Here is a 9,739-nt window from a genome sequence, read left to right on the forward strand (position 1 = left end):
AAGTTTTTTTTATAATTTATAAATATATCACATTAGTCGTGAAATAAAAGCAACTTTTCGTTTTTAGCAAATTTTTACACAAGATTATCTTTGTCTTTAATAATATATTTCTTATCACGAAATTTCGAAATAAAAAAAATGTGTCAGAATGTATGATGAAAAGAAAGATATAAAAGTATGAAACTATAGATGTACATTCCTACACAAACAGCTCTATTATCTATAAAATTATCTTAATCCATTCTGTAATAAATTCAAAAGTTTTTCAACAAAAATTCAGAATAAATGATCTTATTAATGTTAATCTTACGAATTCTTTCTCTTCGGTCGTGAATTTTTTCGCGCAGTCTCGGTACCGATCGCAACAATTGGAAGCATTATGTACACTTATGTCGTCAAGACGACGCATCAATTTCTTTACTCTTTAGTACGTGTACTTGTCTGATATATCTATCTTCGTTCTGACAACAATCGTCGAAGGAAAATCGTACTCCTACGTAAAAAAAAGAAATGTCTTTGCATTCGACACCTATTCTATATTTAAATATGGGTGGTGAAATGTTGTACGTTTTGCGACAGAGGCTGAAGGCGCAAAAGATCGACGCCGACAAAACAATACAAGGCGAGGCCGCACACGCTTAAAATATTTCGAAGATATTTCATTAATATTTTATTTATTTGTACATATACTTTAATTTATGTAATTATAATTTATTTTTATTTTTATGACGATAATCTTAAAAAATCTTTTACAAATTTCTTATTGAATCTCATATATATTTATTTATAATTTTTTAAATATCTTTAAATATTTCAAGATAAATATATATTAAATTGAAATTTTCCTAAGATTTACTACTATCACTTTTATATTTAAACTTTTAAAAATTATTAATTATAGTAAAAATATTTATATATTTTATTATTCCTTGGGAAGACATTGATGTTAATTTTGATGAATATTAATTTTTTGTATCTATGATCTTATGTATAGCAGCATTATAAAAATTTGGGAAGATTTTATAGATATTTGTTTCGTCAAAACATTATTTTAATTACAAGTTAATTACAGTATTGGACGATGTAACCGCCGCTTTACTCAATCCTAAAATATTATCGTCGATATTTGCGGAGTCACCGATGATCGGTGTGTCACACTTGCGCACCACCTTGGAGAGTGTCGTTCTTTCGTCCATCATGAAGCTAGATAGGAATAGTATGGACAAACTATTCGATCTGATGATTATGATGGTCAAGTATCAATTAATGGCAGCTACTGGACCCAGAGAGATCATTCTTATTATTCTGAATCACGTAGATGCGATACGCGATATGGTCAGCGATGTAAATGCGCAAAAATGTGTCACCCTGGTGCAAGAAATGGTTCTTGACGTGAGTATAACGTGTTAGTTTAACGGGATATATTGACAACCAACGATGAACTAATCCATCTCCTCTTCAAACAGTTCTACGGCTGCCTGACTTTCGAAGAGATCTGGAAAGCGCGAGAGTGCTGTCTAAAGGAACTGGAATCGTATCATGTACGAGTCTCAATTCTCCTGCGACGTGGTCTACAAAACGAGAACGCCAGTTTCAACCTCACACCTCATGGATACAATGAGAGATATATTGAACACAGGAGTACTCTGGCGGCCATGAAGATGAAGGACGTGAGTCCTGAAACGTGTTGCGGCGGATCCTTTGACACTTTCGGTGACAGAAAAACATTATTGGGGAAGAATATGTAAGATAAAAAGTATCCAGTATTAGATTCTATATTAATGCTGTGCCAATAATAATAATAATTATATCGTTATGTACTCTAGATACTTACCAACATACGGTGTCACGGGAAGGCGAGACAGTCAACAGTTTTTGAAAGACTGCAGTGCAAAAGCAGAACTAGGTATGCTGGCTGTTCAGCTGGGAACCGAGGAGACTAATTACGAGAGACCATTTACGCTTAATCTATTGTCAAATGAGGACGAAGAGAACGTAAATAATACGAATAACGAAACTGATGCTGAAGGAAGCAACGCTAAACAAAGCAACACAGGAAATGAGAAGCCAAAATTGAACGAGGATTATAAAGCCAAACTCGATAACGTATACGCGGATTTTTTCGAGGACGAACACGAGACTTTGAAACGAAGTATGGACTTGCTCGATCTCCTCGACGAGATCGAGTGATTTAGAATTTTGACTGACGAAATCTGTAATTGCAATTATTTCTTCTATATTTTTCCCACATACTTATACACTTTGCGATATTCTTACTAAAAATAAATACATTTTTATACAAATAGCGATTCTCCCGAGTTGACAAAAAGTGCGTCAGTTTTACGCGAATTGTACAAAACAGCAGGTACCAGAATATTATAATGATTTTAAATGCATTGATGAAAGTTTTGAGAGAATAGAAAAAATTAATTCTCTATATAATATTCTCTATACAAATGCAAAAAAATTTTAAGATTTCGTCAAATCTAAAATGTATTTTACACCCGTTCGACCATCGAAACTGAGCGCTTTAACGATAGCTTCTTGATATTCGCAGAAGGGTATCAATTTATGTGGTGGGGCCTGCAATCTCTTATCTTTAAAGAGAGTTGCTAGATTCTTGAACATATCCTCTCTCTCCTGAGATTCCTTATTTGCGTCTGTCCAGGCTGTCATCCAAAATCCTTTGAAAGATATATTCTGCAAGCATATATAAATAGTATAAATTATATTTTTATATCTTTTACAATATTCACCTAATATCTTTTATAATATTCTCTAGATAGTTTTTGATTACTTTAAAAATAAGTGCAGCTATCGGTATGGTCAATGGCTCTCTGGACATGCCTCCATAAGTCACCATAATACCATCTTGCGCGAGATGTCTCTGCACTTCGTGTGCACTTTGTCCACCGATGCAATTGAGAGCTAATCTGGGTGCGGGCAACTTTTTACTTTTGAATAGTTGTGTATTTCGAATTTCATTTTCAGTCAGAACTTGGTCCGCCCCTAAGCTTGTCAATTGATTCTGGATAAAATATGTAATATTATATGCACATTATATTTAATATAATACTGTAAAAAAAAGATTTAACATTATTTAATATAATACTGTAAAAAAAAGATATAACATTATTATAATTGTAATACTATGTAACCTTTAATTCTTGTATATTTGGCCTGTCTCTAACAACACTGACAGACTTGTAATTCCATACTTTGCATAATTGAATGACCAATTGACCAACTGCAGAGTTACTGCCATTTTGTATCACAGTATCTCCAGGCTTCAATGAAACAAAATCTTTCAGCATTCTGTATGCTGTACATGGATTCACATTTATCATACTAGCTACAACTAGATCGATATCACTCGGCATCTGTAAAATCAGAGGCTAAGAAATAATGTAACAAATATAATATGTCACAAAGGTATTGTGTAGCAATAGTACCTTCATAACATCCTTAAAATTATAATTAGCAAGCGTTCTCCATGTTCCAAAATTAGGACCATTTGGCACCACCTTATCTCCAATACGTAAGGTTTGCACATTGGAGCCAACTGCTACTATCTCTCCAACTCCTTCATTTCCTGGTACTGCTGGTAACGAAGGTCTGCTAGGATATTTTCCTTGTATCGTATTTATATCAGCTGGGTTCACTGGCGCTAGTAGCCATTTTACAGATACCTTTATCATAAAAAAAAAATAATTAAATTATGTAACAAAAGTAGAAAATAGTGAATGAAAAAAATTGGCAGAATTTAATTATTATAATAATGACTAATGACATTACTTGATCGCTTGCTAGTTGTTCTACCGTTTGGGTGGTTACTTGAAGAACTTCAACGGGTTCGCCGTACTCTTTATACAGTAAAGATTTTACGCAATCGGTGTTAATTACTGAACTCATTTCTCGAATGCTCATTAATTTATTTTTGACTGATCTTGAAGTCAACGAAATTGACAAAGCCAATTTGCCTCCAAACATAACCATGTTGATGAATCACGTTTTTAATGTTTAATAATGTTTGATAAGAGCATTGATAAGAAAATATCAAATCACTCCAACGATCGTCAATATTTTGCGAAATGCAAAAATTTAAACTTTCAAAAATTGAACATTTTCTTTGAGAATCTAAACTTAAATATTATCTCTTAGAGAGGAATTATAAGCAGTTGTCACGAGTCACAATGTCACGTGTTGTTCTGACCTAACGTAACATGTAGTTTAAAATTTAAATTCTTCGATTAGATTGATTTTTTTTATCACAATTTTTTGAATCTATAATAAATAAGCTCCAGCATTATTTTTAATAAATTTTTATTTAAATAACTTTATAATTATTACTAAATAATACTTATGATAAAATATGAAATATAGTATATAAAAAACAGTGAGAAGTACAGAAATAGTTCCTTATGTATATGGAAATATAATAAGATATTTTATTTACATAGTTTTAGAATCATTTATTGTTAAAAAATATTTGCTTCTGAAAAATCTCTTATATAATACGTTTGTTATCACAGTAATAAATTTTAGTACTTAAGATATTAAACTTGTTTTTGAACATGGGATAACATTATCTACTAATCTAAAATCCAATAGTTATTGCTTCGCAATACTATGTTACTATATATATATATATGTATTATAAAATAATTAAATGAATTAATCAAATTAATATGTATATATATATATAAGAGATATAATAAATTATAATTATCTTCACTTTCTCTTTATGCATTTGATATATATATGATATATATAATTATTATTAGATATATACATATGTATATTCATAATGATATACAGGGTGTCCTAGACTTACCGTATCATCTGTTAATGGTGGATTTCCGAGGCCATTTGGAGACGAAAATCCTAATATAAAAATGTCGAGGCTATAATAGTTTTCAAATGGTAATTTTAAATTTGACCAATTAGCATGACAAAATTTTGCACACTCAGGCATGTCACATATTGAAAGTGCCTTCTAAATTTAATTATCGACATTTAAATAATAATAATAACTTAACAATAAATTAAATATATAATTTATCAATATTATCAATATTATTTCAATGTTGATAATTAAATTTAGTGTGAGAACATTTTTAATATGCAACATGCCTGAGCGCACAAAATGTTGTCATGCTATTTGGTCAACTTTAAACTCTTATCATTTGAAAACTATTATAGCCTCGGCATTTTGATATTAAGATTTTCATCTCTAAATGATCTCAGTAATCCATCATTAACAAATGATACGGTAAGTCTGAGACACCTTGTGTGTGTGTGTGTGTGTGTGTGCGTGTGTGTGTGTGTTTGTGTGTCTGTCTGTGTGTGTGTATATATGTATATATATATATATATATATATTATATATATATATATATGTATAATCTTAAATTAGTATGTTATATAACTGAGAAATTATAATTTAATATAATCATATAATTTATTTTTTGTATGTCTTCTCTCCTTACCAATCGAGAAAATTTTAAGCATTGCCTATTCGTATTTATTTTTGTTATAACGTGGTTGATGTGACGGCGCTAACACCGTGCACCAAAATTGTTGGTGGTAAATCCACAGTTAATTCCGTCAACAATTGCAGATACTGTCGATACATGTCATCCTCCTCCCAGGTGCTCGAAGCTGGCGGTGCGGGCAGATAAATAAATGTCGTTGCAGTTTGAGAGGAATGTTGTCTTATCAGTTGATTGACGCTAAAAAATGAAATCGAGAGAAAAAAAGGTAAGAGAAACTATTGCGAAAAAAATTGTAATCAAAGAATAAGAATAATGATGTTTACCCTAATATATAAGCTCGAGACATGTTACTCAAAGCATTGGATTCAGTATTTGGTTCATATTGACTTTTTGGTTCAAGCAGAGATCTGCCCTTTAATCCTCGAACTTGCTCTCCCCATTCCGGGATCTTTTTAATTGACGCAGAAATTCGCAGTAAATTTAATGATTTCCGTATTCTGTGCTCGTTCGAGATTCTCGGGAATTCGTTCATCGAATTGTGAGAATCTGAGATATTTAGGCTTTCACTATTGTCCGCGATTTCGCAATGGAACACTCTGAGATGTAAATTCTTCCAACTGGGTACCATGTTGATAATGCATGCGAGCTGAAGCATGAATAACGACGTTGTATCGAAAGGATCTTGATCGGTCGGTTGAAAGAAATTAACCGGCCATACGTCAATGTATTTCAAATTTGAATTTCTGAAAACAAAGACATAAATGTAATTATGTAATAATGTGGAAACAAATATTTTTTTGCGAAAAGTTTTTACTCACTTTGTTAACTGCGCTTTATTTAACAGATGAAAGTTCCTACAGAGACACAAATTTTTCTTCATTCTCAGAATATCCGAGCACATACCGACGTATTGGATTGGATCTAGATTCTTTTCGCCCGTTGTTTGCCTCGAGGGAAATATAGCGTTATTTGGAAGCGTTGTAGTATTTTCAAACATCGTCGTTGCATATGGAGAATCGAGGAAAAAGTTTCTTGGTTGTTCCTCGTCGTAAAAGCCAAGAACGATCGTGTTTGGTTTCATTGCACCCATTCCAGACAGTCTTATTAAATGTTGCATGCCTTCGCGTACCGTTTTCGTTACTGTTAATTCAACAAAGGCCTTAACTCTCATGTGGTCGACTAAACTTAGCCAATGTGGATATTCGTCTAACGTAGGATCGCTATTCTGACCGGCAAATTCGCCGACCTTCACATGTCCGATAACGTAGAGTCCCCCTTTCTTCAAATCATTCACGAAATCGATGAGAGGACAGGCGGATCGCGGGGACGCGACCATCAGTAGCATTTGCGGACGCCAGAATTTGACATGATCCTTACGCGAGTCTAACATCAGCAAATATTTTCGGACTTGATGGAATATCAATGCCTGAGATATGCTACCCCATGGAGCGTTTTTACTCGGCGAGAATAAATGTAGAACGATAATCAAAATTAAGCATAATATTATGCTACTGGAAGCGTAAATACTGTTAATTACAAACATCATTATCAATGTTCCAAGGAGACCTATAGTCGCTGTATGCCATGTAAAGTAATTAAACGTTGGTCTGCAAGAAAGATTTAGGCACTTGTGAGGTACAAATTATATATATATAATTGTATATTTAAAAATATATTTAAATAGCATACCTAAAGTTTGGTGCACTAGCGAGTTCCAGCCCAAGACACGCAAGATTAGTAGCGAGATAACTTAACAGAAAAAGTACCGAATTAATTTGGGCGATAGTATTCAATGAACCGATGAGTAAAATCGTCTGAACCAGAGCCCACGAAGTTAATACCGCTGCTATTGGATTGCCACGCCATGTACCTTGTATTATAAAATTTAATCCAGAACCTAGATGCATAAATAAAGCGCAAATAATATTTGAAATATTAAATTATTTAAGATATTTAAGAATCAGATTCTCTTATATTTTTCTATTAATTACTTACCAAATACATTATCCTTGGCCAATGCTTCTAATACTCTGCTGGAACCTATCAAATTGCTTAAACCAGCACTAAAGGTTGCTGTGAGAATACCAACGGCAACAAATGGTGGCCAAATATTGATCGGCATCATATATATGAAATTATTTTGCAGTAAAAAGCGGCTAGTAGTAGCGGCCGTCAATACGGACAGCAAAATATAGCATACAAATGTAAATAATACCGCGGATAAAGTTCCACGCGGAATATTCCGCCCAGGATTTTTCAGCTCACCTGTTAATCATTAAACGGATAAATTAATTATGTTAATAAGTTAATTATGTCAAACGAATAATTTTATTTACCGCTCATATTGGCTCCGGCCATTATTCCAGTTACACCGCTGAACAGTACACCAAACACGCTCGCAAAGTCTGTGATAGTGCCTCCGCTTGAGTAATCGGCGCTGTAATTCGAATAGAGATTGCTAGAAAGCGTAGAAGACAATAGACCTGTATAAGTTCCATTTACATGCTCCGTTGCGTTTTGTACCAATGTATTCGCATCTGGAATTGATATCTGAAAAGATGTATCATAAATATTCATTAATTTTATGACTTAATTAAATAAAAAATATTAAATATACAACGCGCGAAATATATTTGTAGATATATCGGTGCGTAAAATCTTTACCTCCATCATGCCTTGTGTCAAAAAACTGATAAAGACGCTACTCAAACAGATGCAGACAACCGCCAAGATTGCGACACTAGTTTTTGCGAACATTGCAGCTCCGATGAGACAAACTACAAGATTAGCGGTGTTTAACACAGAACAATACAAAAATCTCCACCATCGACCATCCGGTATAAGCCCAGTTTTGCCGCTTAAATAACCAGATGGACCGAAATTTTCGACCAAACCCTCGGCGCATCCAGAAATACAAAGTGCACTAGACACTATATTCGCCATAAAGAAAAGGGTGCCGATAGAGCCGCCAAATTCAGGCCCTAATGTGCGACTAATCATAACTGCACAAGAATTAATAGGAAAATACTCTTAATATTTTTAGATTCAATTGCCAAAGATTATAATTTATAAATTATAATTAAATCAATATTTTGTAAATTTCTGTTTAAAGATAAATTTCTCTCAACTACATTATAATATTAAAACATAATACCAAATATAAGCAGAATAATGTAAATTGATCTACTGATAAGTTATCTCAAAGTGATAAGTTAGTTGAGTTGGCTTATTTCTGTCAGATAAATAATAAAATACAAATAGCTGTCATTATCACTCATGATGAGAAAAGGATACAGTAAGCACCACCACCTTCCACGGCGCCATTTGTCGAAATAGCACAAACAGACGCTACAGTGAATAATAAAATACCATATGCTATAATAAACTGAGCTAGAGTGACGAGTAATCCTGCATTACCCACGATATATCCTATAATAAAATTATTTTTGTTAATAACAGATACTTATATATCATAAAATGTCATAATATTTTATGAATTATTGCTCACCCATTCGTATGAAAACTAAGGCACTGAACATTGACAATGTAACCGGGCTAAATACACCAGCAAAGGTTCCCAATGTACGAGTGCTGTCCATACCAAGATTACCAAATTCAACATAGCCATCTCCTTCCGTATGTGCTATCCTTCCAATTTTAAAAATATTACTCAGTCGTTGAAGCACACCTCTGCCATTGATCAACGGGGCTTTTTCGTTTGCAATCCTGACATTCACAGAATCCGCATTTGTGGAACCAACTTCCGACGCAATCATTTTAAAATCGCTAGACCAATAAATTCAATACAATTAATAATGTCACAAAATCAAAAAAGGATCATTCTTCTAATAAAAAAATGTACACGTTGCAACTTTTATCAACAACGTAACACTTAGATAACAAACGTTGAAATAGATTTTCAGAGCAAGAAGAGCTAAATTTACGTTATCAATTGAACGTAATAAAGAAGAAAATGACTCACCTTTATTAGCTGCATGCGTAAGAAAATATAAAAAGATATAATCAAATTATCATACGTCGAGTGTGATGTCACACATCGAGCATCCACCAGTCTAATGTCAAACTCAAGTCTCGAGTTGAGGTTAATAAACTCGCGGTATACTTGACGTCGTATATGTCTTCATATCTGAAGCTGAAGTTGAAAACTTCCAGATTATATTACATTGAATGCATCTAATCCATGCATTTGATACGAAATTGTCCAATTTTAGGTGTCAAGACAT

At 33.1% G+C, this 9,739-nt stretch overlaps 3 protein-coding genes across 4 annotated transcripts; 1 reads left to right on the plus strand and 2 right to left on the minus strand.

The window, feature by feature from the left end:
- The first annotated feature begins 478 nt into the window (after nucleotides 1–478).
- On the plus strand, nucleotides 479–2,190 carry Oscp1 (Organic solute carrier partner 1). 2 transcript variants are annotated; one of them, XM_072904557.1, is made up of 4 exons: nucleotides 479–622; nucleotides 1,073–1,392; nucleotides 1,467–1,744; nucleotides 1,827–2,190. In XM_072904557.1, the coding sequence occupies exons 1-4, from the start codon at nucleotides 511–513 to the stop codon at nucleotides 2,188–2,190; spliced, it is 1,074 nt and encodes a 357-aa protein (XP_072760658.1). In that variant the 5' UTR covers nucleotides 479–510. The 2 variants fall into 2 exon arrangements, with proteins under 2 accessions (XP_072760658.1, XP_072760657.1); XM_072904556.1 differs by having other exon boundaries at nucleotides 574–700.
- On the minus strand, nucleotides 2,184–4,213 carry LOC140672408 (enoyl-[acyl-carrier-protein] reductase, mitochondrial). Its single transcript, XM_072904554.1, has 5 exons — nucleotides 3,796–4,213; nucleotides 3,453–3,689; nucleotides 3,159–3,380; nucleotides 2,798–3,028; nucleotides 2,184–2,700 (listed from the first exon to the last, which is right to left on the minus strand). The coding sequence occupies exons 1-5, from the start codon at nucleotides 3,994–3,996 to the stop codon at nucleotides 2,470–2,472; spliced, it is 1,122 nt and encodes a 373-aa protein (XP_072760655.1). The 5' UTR covers nucleotides 3,997–4,213; the 3' UTR covers nucleotides 2,184–2,469.
- A 1,304-nt stretch (nucleotides 4,214–5,517) lies between these two features.
- Nucleotides 5,518–9,738, minus strand: LOC140672403 (solute carrier family 12 member 9). Its single transcript, XM_072904547.1, has 10 exons — nucleotides 9,478–9,738; nucleotides 9,004–9,281; nucleotides 8,790–8,924; nucleotides 8,160–8,497; nucleotides 7,832–8,045; nucleotides 7,491–7,760; nucleotides 7,185–7,392; nucleotides 6,314–7,102; nucleotides 5,819–6,238; nucleotides 5,518–5,732 (listed from the first exon to the last, which is right to left on the minus strand). Exons 2-10 carry the CDS (start codon nucleotides 9,269–9,271, stop codon nucleotides 5,534–5,536), a joined length of 2,841 nt encoding a protein of 946 aa, XP_072760648.1. The 5' UTR covers nucleotides 9,272–9,281; nucleotides 9,478–9,738; the 3' UTR covers nucleotides 5,518–5,533.
- Nucleotide 9,739: the final 1 nt, after the last annotated feature.

The sequence above is a fragment of the Anoplolepis gracilipes genome, chromosome 13, assembly GCF_047496725.1.
Source record: "Anoplolepis gracilipes chromosome 13, ASM4749672v1, whole genome shotgun sequence".
Taxonomy (NCBI): Eukaryota; Metazoa; Arthropoda; class Insecta; order Hymenoptera; family Formicidae; genus Anoplolepis; species Anoplolepis gracilipes.

Coding starts and splice junctions, on each gene's coding strand:
- LOC140672408 (XM_072904554.1), bottom strand. CDS start 3,996: ATGGTTATGTTTGGAGGCAAATTGGCTTTGTCAATTTCGTTGACTTCA. Junction 3,381..3,452: donor ATTTTAAGGATGTTATGAAG/GTACTATTGCTA, acceptor CTGATTTTACAG/ATGCCGAGTGATATCGATCT. Junction 2,701..2,797: donor TAGCTGCACTTATTTTTAAA/GTAATCAAAAAC, acceptor ATATGCTTGCAG/AATATATCTTTCAAAGGATT.
- Oscp1 (XM_072904557.1), top strand. CDS start 511: ATGTCTTTGCATTCGACACCTATTCTATATTTAAATATGGGTGGTGAA. Junction 623..1,072: donor CGCCGACAAAACAATACAAG/GCGAGGCCGCAC, acceptor AGTTAATTACAG/TATTGGACGATGTAACCGCC. Junction 1,393..1,466: donor TGCAAGAAATGGTTCTTGAC/GTGAGTATAACG, acceptor CTCTTCAAACAG/TTCTACGGCTGCCTGACTTT.
- LOC140672403 (XM_072904547.1), bottom strand. CDS start 9,271: ATGATTGCGTCGGAAGTTGGTTCCACAAATGCGGATTCTGTGAATGTC. Junction 8,498..8,789: donor GGAAGGTGGTGGTGCTTACT/GTATCCTTTTCT, acceptor ATTCTTGTGCAG/TTATGATTAGTCGCACATTA. Junction 7,761..7,831: donor GGCCGGAGCCAATATGAGCG/GTAAATAAAATT, acceptor AATGATTAACAG/GTGAGCTGAAAAATCCTGGG.